This window comes from Calliphora vicina, chromosome 3 (genome assembly GCF_958450345.1).
Source record: "Calliphora vicina chromosome 3, idCalVici1.1, whole genome shotgun sequence".
NCBI lineage: Eukaryota > Metazoa > Arthropoda > Insecta > Diptera > Calliphoridae > Calliphora > Calliphora vicina.
In genome coordinates, this window is record NC_088782.1 from 42770911 (window position 1) to 42793242 (window position 22332).

Here is a 22332-nt window from a genome sequence, read left to right on the forward strand (position 1 = left end):
ATAAATACACATAGATCGGTAACACTGCTATCATAGACCTAACTCAGCTATGGTGAGAATGTATTAGTAAAAAAAACTTTTTGAAAACAAAAACAACACTTGTATGTGTGATTATTTTGAGTAATTTTTTTTGTTTGAGTCTTTTTTCTCTTCGGCCTCGACCATAGATAAATACACATAGATTTAAATTTACCCAGTCACAGACCTAACTTAGTTGGAAAAACCCCAAGTGGTGAGAATGTATTTGTAAAAAAAAGCTATGTGAAAATGAAAACAACACTCGTATCTGTGATCATTTTGAGTAATTTTCTTGTTTGAGTTTTTTTCTAGTTTCAGCTCTGACTGATACACAAAAAATACTTTCATGGAAAAAAATTCGGGAAATTTCTTTTTTTTATTTAATACAAAAAAATTACCTTCATGAACACAAATTCTGACTGATATTGCCTTTTTTATTTAAAACAAATACAAAAGCATTGAACTATGCAACTTTATAAAAAAAATACTTTAAGAAAGTATGATCGGTCAAGCCCGACTATCTAATACCCTACACTAAGTAAATGAGCAAAAATATTTTTCATTAAAAATTTCAGTAATTTATTTTCGGAAGAGGGCCTTATATGGGAGCTATGACTAATTACACAGGGCAACAAAATCGAAACAATTTTGAAGACTTTTGAAACCACTACACAATTTTGATGTATTATGGTTACAGTAGTACAAAAATGGTAAAATTTTTAAATTCTATGAATAGATTTGTTTATAAATTTTTTTTTTCTAAAATTGTGAATTTTTTCAAATGTTTCTCCACATAAATTATGATAACTCAAAAATGGTTTGTCCGATATTACTGAAGTAAACTTAAAAATTTTCAAATTTACATAACATTTAATCCAGTTATATATTGCGTTTTAATCGGCTTAGTACTTTCGAAGTTATAATAACAAATTGAAGCAAAAAATATATTTTTTACGTGAAAATAGCAAATTTTTGTGTTTTAAAAAACTCATGAAAAATCGAAAACAGCAGAACTTGTTCAGGTTTATTACTCTGTCGCAAACTCGCGTATAATAGGAACAAAATGAGATATCGAAGATAAAAATCGATTGATTATTTTCGAATTTATTCACCATTAAGTAAATTCGCTCATTTTCACAAAATTTTACTTTTTTGTTTGATATACATAAAATTGAGTAGTTAATGTTTTTCTTTCGATTGATTAAATGTTGAAAACATTTTCCCCGTGCTATGTACAAATTTTCACATATATATTGCGTTTTAATCGGCTCAGTGGTTTCGGAGTTATAATAACAAATTGAAGCAAAAAATATATTTTTTATGTAAAAATATGCAATTTTTATGTTTTAAAAAAATCATAAAAAATCGAAACCAGCAGAAATTGTTTAGATTTATTAATTTATCGAAAAGCCACATGTAATAAGAACAAAATGAAATCTCGATCATAAAAATCGATGGATTATTTTCGAATCTATTCACAATTAATTGAATTAACTTATTTTCAGAAAATTTTATGTGCGTACAAGCGTACAACAAAAATTTTACATTCGAACTTTTCTAAGTTTACTTCAATAATATCGGACTAACCCTTTTTGAGTTATCATAAATTATGTGGAGAAACATTTAAAAAAATCCACAATTTTAGAAAAAAAAAAAATTTAAAAAAATCTATCCATAGAATTTAAAAATTTTACCATGTTTGTACTTAGGTAACCATAAAGAATTAAATCCATATAATGGTTAGTGAAGTCTTTTTTGCTGTTGATCTGTGTTATGGATCGATCGCCATGAAAGTTTTGTTGAATTGTATGTGTATACAAACATTTTTAAGAGATTTATGCTCGTTAAAGTGATTATATGGGAGCTATGACTATGGACCGATCAAGAAAGTGATTCTGAGGTGGGTGTAGGGTGGGTACCGGACTATGGTGGTGTTGGATATACAAATATGCATTCAACTTTTAATGAGTTAGGACTTTTTTCTTCCAAACAATTTTTGAAATGAGTTAGGGTATTTTTTTAATTACTGTAAATCTGTTATTCGTCAACATAGGAAACTGAATTTTTTAAGGGAGGTGCATTTGAGTTTTGTCTACCAGAATATGTAAAAAACCCGATTAGGAAAAAAACGAGATATCAAGCCATCGTTATGCAAAATACTTTCAGATAGATAGATATCATAACTTTTTTAATGTTTGTTTAAAGAAATTTTCGCATAGTTCCTAGGGATAACGGTAGTGTTTAAGAATATGACCTCGTCATACGTACATATTTGAATTGTCAATAATAGGGCTGTCACAGTTAAACAATTTAAATAGTATTCACTCCATTTTAGAATAAGAGACAAACAAATCTTAAACGACTCTCATTTTTAACCAACGCAATATTTTTCATATTATATACAATTTAAATTGAGTCACTCAATTTGTGATATAAAAATACTCAAACTGTTTATTAAGAAGGCGTAAAACTTCTTGTGGTTTTAGCTTTTTATAATTTGTTTTTATTAATTAATTAATGGTCAAAGAATTGTTGGATTGGGATAATAAAAATAGATGTATGGAAGTACATAATATGAGACTGGATAAAGTGACTTTCAAAATACCCTACATATATGTATAGACAACATTGTTTTTCTAACTGCTAAGACTTTGTCAATTTTTAATCTGCGTTGAGAATTGTGCTACTTTGCCGGCCTAGGAATTGTGCTACTTTGCCGGCTTAGTCCATAAATCCACTAAACGATGTAAAATATAATTAATTGGCTGGGAAGTTTTATATGCGGAAAGTAATGTTTGAGAATCTTGTTTAAAATTAAAGATGCCGTCAGATTAACTTCCAAAAGTTTCGGGCAGGACCTCATTGACTTCGAAGCTAAGATTAAACTTTACCACCTTCAACCATTTGGAAAACAGTGTTGCAGGTTAATTGCTGTGATGAATCTATATATTTCGCTAAGAAAATGAATTACCAGACTGCGATCTGGTAATTATTGTCGTGGCTTGACGACATATACGTGGTTGCAGTCGCCCTGGTACGAAATCAATGTTATTTCTTGAGAAGGTTCATAGAATTAAATAGAGAGGGTGTAGAAAATAGTATATGAGGAGCTCCTTGTTTAACTCTACGAGTTTTCGTTACTTATTGATCAAGTCTATGTCGGCCACTCAGCTACTATACCATCCATTCCTTCACGATTTTAGGTGGACTGCAAGAGTACTACGTTGCTGATAGTTTCGATGACTTTCGACAAGTATGTTAGTATATACCCTGTAACATCATGCTGTGCATATTAGAGAATCCATGAAGAGCTAATAGTCTTGGAAAACTTTGATGTTGCCGACGGCATCTAAGGATTTCGACAAGTCTAGCGGCACTTGGACTTTCCTCTTATCTGCTAGTGTAGAACCTATAAGACTGAGTGGCTAAATGATGTGATGGTGTTGTTGGCAAATAGCAGTTATAGGTAAGGTTTCACATGCTGGAGAAGAAGGTCATGTTACAAGAGAGATATTGGCTGATTGAGAGTATCTTAGTTCCGTTTGTTGCAAGTTTAAAATTTGCAACATTAATATAAAATTGTTTATTGTTAAACAATTTTCGTACGACTGGTACTGTTAAAAATCAAAAAAGGAAAAAAGACTTGCATCCAGCACATATCAAGTTTGGCGGTGGCAATATTATGGCGTAGAGCTATTTTTCAGGTATGGGTCCAATTTATATCATAGAAAATACTATGACAGGAAAAGGATACTGATCCATTAGCGACTTCCGAACTTTGACAGTTGATAGCGGCCATATTGCTGAAGCTACATCTGTCTAATTAGCTGTCCTTTATTCAGTTTGTTTTGTCAAATCACCATGGACGGATATAGCGTTCTACAACACATGCAAATGATAAATTGGATTTTGTGGATTTTGGACTAGCGGCATCACTCCATATTTCTTTGAGAATGACGTTGGCCAGACCAATTATCGTCAACGGCCCGAGCTTTAAGTCGATGATTTCTAACTTTTTGTTTGCCCTCAATTAGATAATATGGACACCAACGACTTGTGGTTTCAACCGGACGACGCTATGTGCCAAGGGAATGGTCATCTCACGTGGAGGTGTTGTGAATCGTGCGATTTGAACCCGTTAGAATTTATCTTGTGGGCCCATCGGTCAAATTCAGCCAGATTTATGCGCCAGAGTCATGGAAAATTTTAAATTTCGATGATATCTTATAAACAGCTTGTTTTATAATAAATATGAAAAATCAAAGAAATCTGGTGTAGGGTCGTCAAACTGGTTCAAAATTCCTTGAAATTTGTAAACCTATATTATCTTATCATATATACCTGTTGTAGAGTATGCGTAATATCTTGGTTAATTCCTTGACACAAAATTACTCATTTAGAAAAGAAAATAAGAACATTTTTATTCAACTCATTTGAGTACATAATTAAACAAAAATAAACTGAAAACAATTTAATTAATTCATCTAGTCGTGTACAATTTACACGATACGATGATAAAATGCACTCACTACAATGAGAGTGTTGCTACTCAGACGTAAATACATACATACTTGCATATATTTACTGTATGACTGTAAGAATATTGAGCTGATAACGGTAAACGTGCGTAAGGGGCCTCAAGATCTCAGTATATTGTAATTTACTCAAACATATTGTAACAACAACAACACACAACTACTGTGACAATAACCCCCACGATTTGAGTTTAATAAGGGAACAACAATAACAACAGTAATGAAAAATGAAATCGTTTAAGTTCAATTATAACTTTTTGTTATTGTCGCATTTTGCTGATCATGTTGTTGTAGCATTTAGTTGATTTTTCCTTGTGTACCCACCATCATCATCATCATCATCGTCATCACAAACAATTGCAAACAGAAAATAAAATTCATCTTTTAGATGAATAAAAAAATCGCTCGAAATTGAAATAAAACTTTGAGTCAATTAATATTTACTTTTTTCCACTGGGTTCACAATATTATTATCTCGTTGTAGTTCAAACAGATCACACGATCGCAAAAAGTGAAAAAAAACAACAAAAAAAAAAGTGTAACAAAATCGAAACAGTTGTATGAAAAAAATTATAGAAAACATTACAATTTCTTTAGAAACTTAGTGAAAATTTGATAAGATTTTCAGTGAAAACAACAAATACAATGTTACACGGACTTACAGCGGTTATTTTAATATTAGTAACATCCCATGTAAACGGTGATTCTATATACGAGACATATGTTCCGTCCAGATCCGGTGGTGATACAACTGATATCAGGCAACATCATCCACCATCGATGTTGTGTTTGAATATTAAACCTCAACATTCTGTGGATATAAAACAAGTGCGTATATGTTAAGAAAATATTGTTAAATTATATTGAAATAGTGGTGTAATTAATACGATAAATTAAGAATCTAATTATTTATCTAAGTTTTAGTAAATACAGGTTATAAAATATAGAATTTTTATTGAAAGTTTATAAAGCAAAATTCCAATACCAAATATTTCTTTTACATTAGATAACTACTCCACTATAATAATTTTAATATACATTTATAAAAAATGTAAGCGCATTTCAGAATTTGAGAAAATTTACATCTTTCACAAAGTGTTTCCATTTTTACATTATGGAAAAAGAGAGTAATTCTCGATCAAATCGCAGTGATTACACAGGTCAACAAATTGGCAGTCATAAGTAAATTCGTGTGCCCGTTTCGTTATCTTATGTGTACATTTCTATAAATAAATTAATTTTTCTTCATCGCGAAAAAGTCGCAATGACCGAAATGTGTTTTGTTGCATTTGTGGTGAATACACTGTCAAAAAGTTTAGAAAACCTATAAAAGACTTAGTGAGAAACACGTATTTCAATTACTTCAAGATGGAGATTTTGGCCCTGAAAAAACACCGGCCTCCAAAGATTGTGTGTAAAGTGTATAGTGAACATTGAAGACAGTGGGAAATCGGTAAACGTGGTTAGATATCCTGACTTATCTGCTAAAAGGTCTACTGTACTCAAATGACGTACCATCTCCTATAAATCAACATATAGTATATCTGATTTGTCGGCTACAGAGATGGTGGACGTTTTTTCTTATAAACATGACATCGAAGTCTTAAGAGACTTCAAAGAGATATTTTAACTCAAGGTATGAAATTCTTATTTGATCGGGTCTCGAAAAAAACTTCTTCATTTTTTAAGCTCAGAAAAAAATCTTAAGTTGATGAATGAAGATTGTTTATGGACGGTTCAAAGCGGAGTTTAAAATGTGTTTTACTAGAAAAAACTTAAGTACTCCAATCACCAATTGTTTATATGCGTCGATTTAAAAATTGTTAATTTCTTGTGAGGTCAACAAAGTGGTTCTAAATTTCCATGTTTCATCTGCTTATGGGACAGCAAAGCAAAACATGGCCATTCTTCCAAGAAAGACTGACCTCAGAGAGAAAACATGACGGTTGGAAAACAAAATGTTATAAATCCGCCATTGGTTTTCAGACATAAGAACATTTTGCCTTCATTACACATCAAATTGGAACTTATGAAGTATGTATGAAGGCATTAGATAAAAGTGGACTTTCTCTCAAGAACATTTTCAGGTTTGAGTATAGAAAAAACTAAAATCTGGTATTAACGATTACATACATTCAATGAATGATTTAAAAGCAACGACTTGGAAATAATTTCTTAGGAAATCAGAAGTCATAAAATTGTGCAGAATTAGTTGTAGACCTTTTAAATTAGACAAGTTTTCTGAAAATCTTTGATCGTATAGCGAAGAATAATTAGAACGTTTACATCAAGATTTAATAGTGATGGAATATAGATACTAAGGTCACTGGGATGAATAAATGATGACAGATTACAGGGAGTGTCCTAAGGATCAACATCGTAGAATATCTTAAAAAAGAAGCCTCTAACCTGTAATAAAATTTAATCAAATGTTTTATTTTAACCCTAGCAATTTCCCGAAACTACACGTAAAATTGAAAAATATATATAGTTCAGTTAGAATCAGGGTATTGAATATATTTAAAATCATTTTAGTTTTGGGACTCCAAAATCATTGTAGACCTGTGTTAAAATTACATCGAGTTATGAACTCTCACAAATGGTGTTGAACATGTCTGAATGTCTTCAAAGAAACAGGTGACAAGGTTATTCAAGAATCCTATCACCTATCAGAAATAATAGAAACATATTTTTTTTGAAATGCGGTTTTGTTTTACTTCTTTAATTTACAAAAAATTGCCGATAAAGCACACCGATTTCTCACCAAAGGTTGTGGTGAATGTGTTCCAACGGTTTCAATGTTTCAAATATCGCTCAGGACAGTCAAAAGAGTTTGAAGAACAAGAATAGGAGGCATTACTTCTTGAAGATTATTGTAAAACTCAACAAGAGCATGCAAAATCATTGGGAACTACTAAAGCAGCAATTTCAAAACTTTTGCAGCAGGATTCATCCACAAGTAGTAAAATACGAATTGAAGACGAGAGACCTTAAAGTTCGTTTTTGAATGTCCGAAACGATGTTTGAACGATATAAAAGAAAATCATTTTTGCACCGAATCATTACTTGCAAAGATAAATGGATTCAATTTTACGATAACCCAAAGTGCAAGATATCGTAAGTGAAGCTTGGCCAGTCAGCCGAATTGACACCAAAGCCAAATATCAATGGCGCTAAGGTATTGGTAGGAGCAAAAGGGTTGTATCTATTATGAGGTACTGAAATCTGGCCAGACTATCACAGACAACCTTAAAGCTAAATTTTCCATTGATTTGGTTACTATCAACTTATTTCAATAAAACGTGCTAAGTAAAAAAAAAAACGCAAAATTGTAAAAAATACCAGTTTTGGGATTTTTGCTCCAATTTTTAGGAATTGCGGGATTGCCTTTGACCTTTTGACAAGTTTCGCCTTCGATTTATCAATAAAAATCATACCAAATAAGTAAAAAACAAGTAAGAGAGCTATATTCGGCTGTGCCAAATCTTATATACCCTTCACCAAATTATACTTAAAAATATTTCTTTTTTTTAATTTTTTTAATCCAAATCCAAATTTTTTTTTTAATGGTTTAAAATTTTTTTAAAAAATTTTTTTTTCCAAATTGTTTTTTAATTTTTTTTAAAAAAAGTTTTTTCAAAAATTTTTTTTTAAATTTCTTTAATTAATTTTTTTGGAAAAAGAATACATGACAAAAAAAATTTTTGATGAAAAAAAAATTCGGATTAAAAAATATTTTTTTCCGATTTTGACGCATTGTATGTCCAACTTACTATGGTCTTATATACGTCGTTGAAATATCTATCATTAGATATCCATATTGTCTATATTAATGACTAAGTAATCCAGATATAGGTCAAAAATAGGTCAAAAATCGAGTTTGTCCTAGTTTTTTCCTTATATCTCAGCCATTTGTAGACCGATTTTCTCGATTTTAAATAGCGACCGAGCCGGAAAAATTTCGGAGATATTGATGTATGAATCGTTTATATAAGTTATTTGGAGGCTTCGGAAAGTTGATTTCAACACACAGACGGACAGACGGACATGGCTATATAGATTCCGCTATCTATAACGATCCAGAATATATATACTTTATGGGGTCGCAAATGAAAAATGTGGAAATTACAAACGGAATGACAAACTTATATATGCCCTTGCCACTCATGGTGAAGGGTATAAAAATTACATTAACAGATTTCAAAAGTATTTAAAACAAAGGATTTTAGAACGATTTTTGTATCTGCTGTAAAATGTTTGAATATATACGCGCTAAGTTTGCTCACTAAGCTAACGATATATAAATTTCGGAAGTCAAGAATTTTCTATATAAATGTTATAAATATTAAAATATTAGTTACGCGTAATTGGTCATATATTTACCTAATGTAGCCTTAGAAAATTGCATAAATGATATCTGTAAAAGGACGATAATACATGAAAAATGTTTGAGGAAAAAGAAATAACCTATTAATAAAACAATAATCTTATCAAAATTCCCTACACCATGATTGGTTAATATATAGATTTCTAACTTATTTCTTTATTCTTCATTTACTACACCATAGAGTATATATATATATTCCCGATCCTTATATGTATGTAAGTCAATAAAATGTTGTCAGTCTCTATGTCAGTTGGTTGAAATATGTTTTCCGAAACTTCCAGATATTCTACGGACAAGCATGTGGTATTAGGGCTGGTCGATTTTCTTCACGAAAAATCGTATAGCAGAAACGCATTCTACGGAAAATTCTAGAAATTATCTCCAAGAAACCATAGGTCTAAAATCAAATCCCATCTTGCGCATTTCGTCTTTTATCCAATGATATTTCAATACATATTTTTTTAATAGTTTTTTTTATTGGATAAAAGTCGAAATGCGCAAGATAGGATTTGATTTTAGACCTATGGTTTCTTGAGGAAACTTTCTTAGAATTTTCCGTAGATTGCTTTTCTGCTATACGATTTTTTACTTTTTGATCGTCGATACAAATCGACCCGGCCTAATGTGGTATATATTAGATATAGTCATGATAAGTTTGGTGTTGTTAATTCTTAAAAAAATGCTTGTGAGAGTAAACAAATAAATACCATAATTAACATAACACTGAATATGTTATTAATCGTTAATTAAAATAAACTACTTAATTGCTTAGATTTGTTTTCTTATGTTAATTAGTTAATTGGAGTATCACACAAAATTTGGATGGCAAATAATGAAACTAATAACATAATAAGTATTCTAATAGTGGCCAAAAATTTGGTTAATTAAAATAAATATATTTAAATTATTACAAATAAATGAAATTGAGCCTACGCAAGTCGAAAAAGGTTCGAATGAATTAATTCTTAATTTAGTTTTCAAAATCAAATCAAATATAATCTCTTAACATATCCATTGTAGCATTCAGCAGGAATTTATTCATAGGCTTAAATCCTTTATACTTCAAATGTGTTGAATTTATTCCATTAAGAATTCATTCTTTACAGAATTTATTCCTTGTTGAATTATTCAAGTATTCTTTAACTCAAATCCATTTCAAAATAAAAAAATATTAAAAATGTGTTGAATGATTAATGATTAAAAGCAAATTAGATTTTGGGAATGGATTTATGGAATGAATTGCTACAATTTTTGAACTCCGTATTAAGATATTAGTGAATTAGGGGGAGTGATGTGATATGCTCTCGCAAAGGTATTTATACAGATAGTCAAGCGGTTATTAAAACCCTAAGGAACGAAAATGTCAAAGATACTATGGGTTCTTAGCCATCATGACATTATCGGAAATGAGAAGGTGCACAAGCAATCCAGGATATATTCATATATTAATACCGTCAATCTGGAACCCTTTCCAACGTTTAAATATTAATTAAAGGAGTGGGCGATAAACGAACGCATCAGAAACTGACAGAACTCTACAGTCAGCAAGATGACAAATATCCTTTAGGGAAACACAAAATTAAAGAGAACATTGGAGGTTCTAAGCCTAAATATTCCAACGCTTAGAAGAAAATTTAAATGGAAAAATTAAAATTTATATGTCGAAGGTCACATGTTGACACCTTTTATCTAAAAATGTTTGTTAAAATATTATAATTATCTCATCTTAAAACAGATGACCATTTTCCAACTTTTCCGAAACTTTAATAATTTGAACTAATAAAATTAGTTTCTAAATTGAAAGCATAATTTAAAATTAAGAATTTATTTTCTATTAATATTTATTGTCTAACTCAAAGTTCAGCAGAACAACTACTGAAAAGTTTAACATATTTCCCTCACCTTCTGAACTTTCTTTCATACAAAACAAAAAAAAAAAACGAAAACAATTTTCGAGTTGAAATTCAACCCACATAAATTGTGTTACAAAAGAATGTGCCACAAACAAGGGAAACAATAAAAAATATTGACTCCAAATGACCTTTTTACATGCACTCGCCACTGAAAGCCTTCGATGTGAATTTCGTATGTTTGGCTGTGACAATATGGAGATGTGATACTCGTCTGCATAATGCCAGAATAAACAGTAAACAATGCTTCCTCAAAATCTAAATTGATTAATTAAATTATACAATTATCAAATGCAGTGTGTGTGTGTTATTCGTTTTTAAACTAATCTCCAACCATAAATATAACAAACATGTAATGAAAAAATTGAAATACTAAACAAATTATGGTCGAGTTAAGTTGATATTTAGAATGCTCTACATGGTCGAGGTTGAGTCATTGTAGTTTGTTTAAGAGATTGAATTTTGAATGCTATAGATGTTTGTTTAAAATAAGGGTTATTTTCGAAGAAAGTGTCTGGTATCTAAGCAGCAATATCTCGACATTTTCGTCGAAAATAACCTTTATTTTAAACAATTGTAGTCAGAGAAACAATTCTTGTCATCTGCTGTCATTTTGAAGTTTATATATCTCTCAGATTATTGAGATAGCTCATGTTATTATTCTGTACCTATTCTAAAGATCACTTCTATTTACTATGAAATTTGTTTCATATCAATTCTTAGTACCCGTGCCGCCAAATTTCCTGTAAGTTGAAAGGTCGCTAATGTATCGCAAAGGATGATAAAATTATCGCCCAATAGCAATTTGTTCTTCACTTTCTATAATTTACTCAGCGACCGGCAGTATGGTGCTCTACGGGAGTGTTGCTTGCTTTTGTATCGCAAAACGGTGTCGTTCCATTCATCGTTTTGTCGAAAGTAAAGTAGTGGCTTTTATTGTAGTTAATAACTTCTCACGATTCATATCGGACTTTCTCAGCTCTATACGAGTTGTTGTAGATGGTATCTCATTAAACGAGTTCATGATCAATTCAGAGGTATCGCAACTTGTCTTTCTGAACGACCTTCTACGTCAAACTATCAACCCTATCTATTCTTTTGCATATGACAGCAACATTTGCCGTTCATATTCATTCAATTATAGACCAAGTCTGACAGAGATTGGCACAATGAGGCAAAACATGAAGATTCGATTAAACAAGATCTTGAGACAACTATTGAATGGGGTTGTGCGAACAGATTATGTTGTTTCATCTCTTTTCATAGGCCATCAAACGAGTTCAAGATCAATTCAAAGGTACCGCAACTTGTCTTTCTAAACGACCTTCTACGTCAAACTTCCAACCCTATCTATTCTTTGGAATATGACAGCAACATTTGCCGTTCATATTCATTCAATTATAGACCAAGTCTGACAGAGTTTGAGAAATGAGGCAAAACATGAAGGTTCGATTAAACAAGAATTCAACAGAATTCATCCAAAAGCATGGAAATTGTGTACCATACGAATTGAAGCCGAGAGACCTTGAAAGACGACTTTGCATGTCCGAAATGATGCTTGAAAGCTATAAAAGAAGAGTTACTCGACCGAAGAGAGCGATGGTTCTTATCGTCGCAATGTGGGTTGTGTGTTTCATTGTTCCTCTGATACTATAATGGAATGTGCTCTGCTGAAATTAGGGAACTTTTTCCCGAAACCCTTCGGCAAAGGCTCATCAATTCGTGGTCAACTGGACAATACATTACAGGAAAAATTAGTTCTTAAGCCATACTGTCCGTATTTGGAATAAGCTTCCTAATGAAGTATTTCCTATCACTTTCAATATAGCAAAATTCAAATCAAATGCCCACAAACACTACTCTCTCTATTCTCACTCCCATAACCTATTTTTCTAGTTCAAACACTATGCATTGTATGAGTAGGGGTCATCCCCTGAGTGCTGGTCCAAGCAATACAAATATTGGGAGTATGGATCTTCGGTTTAACAAATAAAAATCATAAGAGGATCCTAATATTTTCAGCCAAATTTCTATTAAATAACTACAGAATTTTGTGACCACTATGCATAATATGATATTAATAAGCAAATAAGGTTATGTCATAAAGTGTAAGGTTAACAACTACTTGAAATTATACAAAATTTTTAATAAAATCTATTGTTTTCAGAAATTAATTTTACATATTTTTTGTTGTGTAATTTTTCCACAGATAACTGGTAACTGGTATGGTAATGAAATCATAATGCATACACAAGATATACCAGGCGTATATCGTTACGATAGTTGTGTGATGATAAATTTAAATGATGTCACAGATCAAGTGAGTACCAGCAGTACAGTCAATCTGTCAAGCCACTCATAACTAAATTATTAATTTAACTTTACTAGTTTTAATAAATAAAAACAAAAAAAAAAAAAACTAAAAAGCAAAATAAACAAACTTTCTATGTCTCTAACATAAAATCACTACAAATAGTCATGGTACTACATTCAACACATTTTTGTTTCTATTTCAAATACACAGATGCGTGATTATTATCAGCCGACTAGTTACAGAAGAGTAGACACTATGGCAGCAGCATCAACATCATCGTCATCATCATCATCATCACAATCGAATGGACAGCAGCAGTACGATGTGACTGCCAACTCGAGACACTCACATTTAAACACCAGATATTTACGTTTGATTTGGAGCGAAAAAGATGACAACATTGAGTATAATTTCAATTATACCATGAATCATCCGGGTCTCTGGACAAATGTTGGCGAGCAGCGTGGTTCAATGGTGGCCCTTAATAAATACAGTCAATTCACCGGCACCGTACAGGTGGTAAAAGCCGTTAGCGATCATTTGGTATTGACATTCTGTTCGAGTGATTTACATCACAGCATTTATACGATTGTGTTGAGTCGAGAGCCCCAGGGATTGAGTCAAGATGTAAGTAATAAAGTAAAAACATATTTGCTAGTACATACATATGTTGTTAGATTTAGGTCAATTAATTGATTGGTTAATTGAAGAATTTATTGCATTTTGTTGTAATTGTGCAGTGTTCTACATTTTGAAAGTGTAAGCTTGTATGCACAAAGAATTTGCAGAGAAAACTATGTTATTTAATTGACTTCAAGGTATAGTTTAGGTGAAATAGTTTAAGAGTGAAAGATGTAATGTAATGTCCAGTTCATATATATTTCCACAACATCATTAATGCTGGAAATATTGTGTTAGTATTCATGGAATATTGACTGATTAAATTAGAGTTATTATAAAACTGAGTCTGCAGAAGTTGTTGCCAATTGATTATGCTTGCATAAAACCTTTATGTATAGTCGTCCCTTATGTTCCATTAATATGTACGTCCATCCGTATGAGTCACAAATCGCAGGCGCTTGATCCAAACTTTATTTGTTTCACAATTTGTTGTAAATTTAAACTTTTTACAGAGTTCGAGTTCTAAAAAACATTAGCTGAAGCACACCGATTGCTCACCAAAGCTTATGCTGAATGTATTCCATCGCTTTCAAAGTGCGAAAGATGGTTAGTGTGGTTTAGAAGTGATGATTTCGACACGGAAGACAAATGTCGCCTAGGCCTGCCAAACAAGTTTTAAGACCAAGAATTGGAGGCATTACTACATGATGATTTTTGTCAAACTCAACAAGAGCTTGAGCTACTCAATCAGCAATTTCAAAACCTTTGCGAGAAACAGGATTCATCCAAAAGCACGGAAATTGAGTACCATACGAATTTAAGCCGAGAGACCTTAAAGACGATTTCCGAAATCTTATTTGCATCGAATCATTACTAGCGATGAAAAATGCATCCATTACAATAACCCGAAGCGTAAGAGATCGTATGAGAAGCCCGGTCAACCAGCCGAATCGACAACAACACCAAATATCCATGGTGCTAAGGTAATTCTCAGTATTTGGTGGGACCAGAAGTGTCCTATTATGGGCTGCTGAAATCTGGCCAGACCATCACAGGGAACCTGTACCGAACACAACTGATTCGTTTGAAGGAAGCATATGCGAATATGCGGTCAAAAATTAAACCGTAATATTCCATCATGACAACACTCGGCCACATATTGCAATACCTGTTAAAAACTATTTAGAATGAAGTGGTTGGGGAGTTTTGCCTAACCAGCATCATAGTCCCCGTCCGACTACTATTTGTTTCGATCGAAGACGAAAACTCTCTCTGGGATACGCTTCACTTTGGAACAGAGTATCGGATATTTTTATTGATTCGTTCTAGGCATCAAAAGATAAACAGTTCTTTTGACTCGGAATCCATATGTTGCCAGAAAGATGGGAAAAAGTAATAGCCAATACTTTGAATAATTGTTTCAAAATAAAAGCTAAAAATTTGAACAAATCCTGCATTTTGAAGTCATACACCCAATAGCAGTAGTATTTATTTCCGAAACGAGTTGATATGACTAATTGACGTTCTATGGCGAAAGTTCTGCACGATGTTGTCTGTACTCTTGAGGATACACTTGACATAAAGAAATACATATCCTTTTTGGGACATTGAGGATGCATTTAACAAATATACTCGTTGCCTTACATTAGGTCAGATTAAAGAAATGGAAACATCATAAGTGAAGTAGATAATCTTGAGTTAATCTTTTGGTACAATCTTCGAGATCATAACGCAAACGCCAACCAGACACGACTGCACGACATCCGTTCTCCCGGATGATGCATTCTCGGTTTCGCTGATTCACTATTTGCGGTTCACTGCATACATTTATCATGCAGTTTAACATTAAACATCTGTCTATTTCAGGATTTTCTATTAGATATGGAAACATCCTAAATATTATACGATAGAAAATGGGGTTTTATATTAAAGACAACGACTTTAACCTACGAAGAGTGAATCAAGGAACCTTATTTTGAAAATTTGAGGGAAATTTCCTTCTCCAAAATAAGGTTTCTGGATTCAGTCTTCGCAGGTTTTAGTCGTTGCCTTTGATATAAACCTAAATTTTCTATCGTATAATATTTAATACCCTATAGTGTATATTAGAATCACTTGATCCTTCACTTTATATAAATAAGTTAATACTTCCATATTTGCGTCCAAATTACATCTGGGTAACTGATCCTTTATCCTGAGCATTGGTTTGAATCGGAAAGTAGTTTCAAATACCTTCCTACATTTAACGATACATCGCGATGTTCTATCCCATTTGTGTTCGAGAAGAATCGAAAGGTCTCAAGTAATGTTGACACAATTGTTACGAGGGTTACAATTTATGTTTTAAAAAAACCAATGAAAACTAATATTTATCAACGAATAATGGTTATTTTCCAAAAAATAATCAATAATGTTTAAACTATTTAGAAATCCTCTGAATTCCATGAAGTAAGTGCCAAATTAGGGCTATATGAAATTTTCATTAGCGACACTGGTGGCAATGAACTCGAAAATTCGTCCACTTTATACTTTAGAATGGAGTGGAAACACCTGCGGTCATTCAATGATTCTGGGTACTGTACTGTTCACAACTGTTGGTAGGCCTACCTAGTAATAGTGCACAAACATCGCTATACGATACTGACACCGTCCCGGAAAGCTTGGAAAAATTATATTTTAGGTAGATGAAGGGGGCGTAAACTATTACATATGGGGAATACTTCAGGCATCTCAGACTTAAACGTATCACAAGAAGCTTCATGGGTCACAATATTGTTTTACGTCCAGACATTTTTACGGTATCTATACGATGCTGATACCGCCCAGGATTCTTGGAAAGAGAGTATTCCTTGTATAAGGATGGTCCCAAATTTTTACACAGGTGGCTACATGTTGTACGATCATTGCAGAATACTCTAGGTCGAAGTGATCTATCGAGAAGTCTTCTGAATCACAGTAATGTTTTTCAAGCTGATACTCATATAAAAACTGCGTTTTGAATGGAATCGAAAGTCGTTTCCACAACTGCCGTACATGTGGTCCTAGAATTATCGTTACTAAGGAGGAATACAGCCACGTCCAAAAGGACATTAAGTGGTATAAGCTAGCTGGGCTATGTAATAGCTAACAGGTTCAACAAGATTAGGAATGTATATCCATTCCTTATATATCTTCATGATCTTGCAATTTAGATTTTGGCTGATCAGCAGGAATGCTTTCGGGTTAGGCAAGCAATTGTGTCCGTATTTTAATATAGGGCGTACTAACTTATTACTGTGTTGATGCCTGAGATTTCTGTAAACAGTGACGGGTGATGAATATAATGATTTTATTTTTTATTTTTCATAGATGGTCTTCTTGGGTTCGTGTACTGTATAGATTATCGGCCATTGTATTTAAGAATATAGCTTTATAACATGTTTGGTATGGTTCTATGTTGGAGACTATGTGTGTTATTTATGAGTCTGACATAACTCATCAATTCGATCATTTGCTGAAAAAGTCACATGTTTATGAAGCATAGTTTTAATGGGAAATGAAGCCTGTTTGATGGTTGCTTTTTTATTTATACATGAAATTTTTGAATGAAACTATAATAAATCTCAAAAATAAAATTTACTTTAAACAAATGTCGCCTGGAGAGAGATGGTTTGTGTGCTTAAGAAGTAGTGATTTTGAATCGGAAGACAAATATCAGCCAGGCCAGCCAGAAAAGCTTGAAGACCAAGGATTTGAGGCATTACTTCATGAAGATTGTTATCAAACTCAACAATATTTTGCAAAATCATTGTGAGCTACTCAAGCAGAAATTTCCAAACGTTTGCAAGCAGCAGGATTAGAGTATCCAAAATCGAAAATCGGTCAACCGGTTTTTTCATCTTTGTAAACTCTTTAACTTTTCGGTTTTTTGAGAAACCGGTTTTAGTAATACGGTTAACCGTTTTTAATGAAATATATGTTCTAAAGCTCATTTAAAAATATTTTTACGTTTTAACCTTTTTAAAACGCTGGTTTATTTCCTTTAAATAAACCGGATACTTTTGATTGCAAATAAAAGCCGCTTACCCCCAGTAACAAGTCTGGTTATGTGTTAACTAATAGTTATACTGACAGTTTTCATACAAAAATAATTTTAAAGTTAGCACCTAACCAGACTTCGTATTAACGGGGGTTAGTAGTTTAAAAATTGTAACAACTCTTTAGTTATTTAAAATGTACAACAACATAATTAAATAGTCACTCAATGTTTTTTTTTTATTCACGTTTATAAATTTGCAGAAATACAGACACACTTTATAATGTACACGAATTCACTTGAAAAACACAGCACTCAGTTGATGTTTATTCGAAAAGCGTCTCTGATAAACTCACTAACGACTGCAACCTCTGCCACTATTTATAACACTGCCATCTGCACTCTAGATTGCTCTTTAACTCTCTAGAGCTTTCTTATACATACGCCATCTGTGGTGTACTTTTTACAATGTTCTTTAACTGAATATTCGAATTCGGTCGCAGCAAACAGCGTTGGCATACTTACGATCAATGGTCAACTGAAAGCTTTTATTCAATGTTAATTATGCCCACAGATATGTTACAGTTTGCTATTACAGCACTGATATTTGAAAGCATTCTGCTACTTTTAAATCAGCCGTTAAAATCGTTATATTTGAATTCAAGTACAATTTCGTAACAATATATTTAAAAAACTTTGATACCATTTTTAAAAATATTGTTTTATTTTATAGAAAATTATAGCATTTGACAATATTTCGTAAAAGATATAAAATAATTGCATAAAGATAGAGCCTTAAGAATCAAAAATGTTAAATTACCGACGATTTAGTACACAATTCCTAACACATTTCTTATAAGCGTCCACAAATAAAAATAAATCTAAGTAGATCAAAAACACCCGATTGTTTTTGAAGACAAAAACAGAAAACGTTTAACGTTTTTTTTTAAAAGACAAAAATCAAAACAGGTTTTTTTCAAAATCACACTATTTCGGTTAAACCGGAAACCGGTTTTTTAAATTTGCCGCTTTTTTGGACACTCTAAGCAGGATCTATCCAAAGGCAGTAAAATTGGGTACTATACGAATTGAAGACGGGAGACCTTGAAAACGATTTTGCATGTCAGAAATGATGCTTTAACGATATAAAAGAAAATGGATCCATGCTATTTAGTAGGAGCAAAAAAACGCCCAGAATATGTAGCCAGACATGAAACCGTAATATACCCTACACTTAGTAAATGAGCAAAAACATTTTTCATTTAAAATATCAATATTTATATTCGTGAGTGATTTTCGGAAGTGGGCCTTATATGGGAGCAATGACCAATTATGGACCGATCACCATGAAATTAGGTCACGTGATTTATGTCTGTATGAATGTTTTTTATGTTGAATTTTGTGTGTATACCAAAATTTTTAAGAGATTTATGCACGTTAAAGTGATTTTTCCTTTGGGTTTGAGTATACGATCGCGTAAATTGGCTGGGACACACAATGAGAAAGCCAGCTAACGATATAACTAGAGAGTCCACTGGGAATTAAAGGATTAAATATGTGTATATATAAAGTGATTTTCGGAAGCGGGTCTATATGACTAATTATGGACCGATCGTAACAAAATTTGGTGAAATCAATTTCGTATATATAAAACCTATTTAAAGCGAAATTTGTGGAGATACATATAGAAACAAGTAAGAAAGTATGGTCGGTCAAGCCCGACAAAAACATTTTTCTTTTAAAATTTCAATAATTTATATTTTTGAGTGATTTTCGGAAGTGGGCCTTATATGGGAGCTATGACCAATTATGGACCGATCATCATGAAATTAGGTCACGTGATTTATGTCTGTGTGAATGTTATTTATGTTGAATTTTGTGTGTATACCAGAATTTTTAAGAGAAAGTGATTCTTGGAATCGGGTCTATATGGGAGCTATGACTAATTATGGACCGATCGTAACAAAATTTTGTGACATGAATTTTGTATATATAAAACTTATTTGGAGCGGAATTTGTGGAGATACATATATAAATTACACATTTATGACCGATAAAGTCCAATTTCGGAAGGACATTTGTATGGGGGCTAGATGAAATAATGGACAGATTTCAGCCAGTTTCAATAGGCTATGTACCAAATTTGATCGAAATATCTTCAAAATTGAGACCTGTACTCTTCGCACAAGATTTACATTGACAGCCAGCCAGTCGACCAGTCAGTCTCAGAATGTGATTCTAAGTCGATCGGTATACTTTAAGGTTAATATTTTTGGGCGTTACAAACATCTGCACAAACGCATTATACCCTCCCCACTATGGTGGTGTAGGGTATAATTAAACATTTATGATGGATAAAGTCCAATTTCGGAAGGACATTTGTATGGGGGTTAGGTGAAATAATAGACCTATTTCAGCTTGGTCCTTGGGCCGAAAAAAATAGATGTACCAAATTTGATAGAAATATCTTCAAAATTGCGAACTGTACTTTGCGCACAAGGTTTACATGGACAGCCAGCCAGACGGGCGGACATCGTTTAATCGACTCAGAAAGTGATCGATATACTTTAAGGTGGGTGTTAGACCAATATTTTTGGTCTATACCCTCCCCACTATGGTGGTGTAGGGTATAATGAAGTGGACTGGAAGTTATACCTCCCCTGCCTTATAGTCCAGACTTTGACCCGTCCGACTACTATTTGTGTCGATCGATGCAGAACGCTCTCTCTGGGATATGCTACACTTCAGAACAGAGTATTCGAAATTGGCTTGATTCGTTCTTTGAACTGTTCCTTTTTTTTAGAAATTTATTTCATGAAATCTGTGTATTAAATATTATTTGTCACACTGTCAACAAATATAATATGTATTTATATTTAACAAATCTATTAAGGTCGTTAATTTCTCATTGCAATAAAAACAAAACTGTATTCCTCATAAATTCCTTACCCCTGCTAGTTATGTTTACACAGCTGTGCTGTTGAAAATTAAAATAAAGCCAACTAATTTATTAAACGAAAAATTACTATAATACAGATAGATACTTCCACATTGCTTCAAACTAATTATAATCTATTTGTATTTTTATTGTGTTTTTACAGATCATACGCAGTATAAGAAATTTGCTGTCAAGACGTGGTCTTTATACTGAATCCATACGACAAGTCTGTATGAAATCATCTGCCTTTACACAGAGATCATCATTAAGCACAGCTCTATTATTATTAGTTTCAATTTGCATATTAAGAAAATTATTTTATTGAGAAGAAGAAAATACCGGATGGACATGAAATGAATTGATGAGAAATGAAATGAAATGATCTTTGTACTATGGCGTTCTTTTAATTTTTTGTATTTTACCCTTAGAAATAACTACATACAAACATAATTTTAAGAATCCATTCCCTTCTAATTGTAAAGTCTTACTCATAATACATACTTTTAATCCGTTACAATTTGTATAAAAAAAAATGGCAAAATAAAACTGTTTTCTATTTAATTATTCTATTAGGATGATGTTGTGTGACGATGTTGTTTATTTCTTTTTGGTTTTCTTTAATTAATTTCAATTATTTTGTAATTTTTATTAGACAAATTTCTTAACACACCATTAAATTTTGTGTGTGATCCATCCATTCATTCATTCATTCCTTCATTGACTCGTAGTGTGGGAGGTATTCTCTAATTAATTTATTTATTTCTATTTATTTAGATGGGGTATGAGTGTGTTGCAACAATTTCATTTATTAAGGTAAAATTAATTAGTTTAAATTAGTTACTTTTTGCCCCTCAAACATTGTAGACATTGTGAAATATACAGGAATACAGTATGTTTGGATATTTTGTAGATACTCGTACGTCAACTTTGTCTGACAAGTTAATTTTAAAGATTCAGATGGTAATTTATTCAAGTAATTTTAGACATTTTGAAAATGTGTTCTTCATCGATTCATTGTAGGGGAATGGTTGTGTAAACGGGCAGGGCCAGATTGTTTTAGATTAAAATGTACAAATTTGATTGTAATTAATTAAATTGCTTTTAATGGTTATTAAACTATGGTAAGGTAATTAGCACATCATATAAATTAAAGAAATTCTTAAAAAATTTATTTTGTTTTTTAAACATAAACATAAATAAAACATAAAGCAATTTATACAGAAATTCAGTTTTATTGATACCAATGCACAGTGGGGCAGAATCGAAATTTTTTGGAAATAAATCTGGCATTTCTAAACGGCTGGTCCGATCGGGATAAAATTTTACGTGGGCATTCGAGTTTAAGTTATTAAAATGGGCCATACAAAGTGGCATATTTTTGAATCTTATTGAGATATTGACTTGAAATTTTTTTGTATGACCAAAAATTAACTTATCTAAACAAAACAATATAACTCGGAATAAATGTGGATCAAATTGTTCCTAATATTTACAATCCTATTAAAATTTTGATATAAATTTTAGTTTTAGAAACTAAATGAATATGTAATATGTAATAAAATCTTTATTTATTAACGAAACTCAATGAAATTTC

General features: G+C 32.0%; 1 protein-coding gene across 1 annotated transcript; it reads left to right on the forward strand.

Annotated features, from left to right (window-relative positions):
• The first annotated feature begins 5021 nt into the window (after positions 1 to 5021).
• LOC135953900 (uncharacterized) lies at positions 5022 to 21326 on the forward strand. The gene is made up of 4 exons (XM_065503928.1): positions 5022 to 5381; positions 13060 to 13170; positions 13375 to 13791; positions 20902 to 21326. Exons 1-4 carry the CDS (start codon positions 5199 to 5201, stop codon positions 21061 to 21063), a joined length of 873 nt encoding a protein of 290 aa, XP_065360000.1. The 5' UTR covers positions 5022 to 5198; the 3' UTR covers positions 21064 to 21326.
• The last annotated feature ends 1006 nt before the right edge of the window (positions 21327 to 22332 follow it).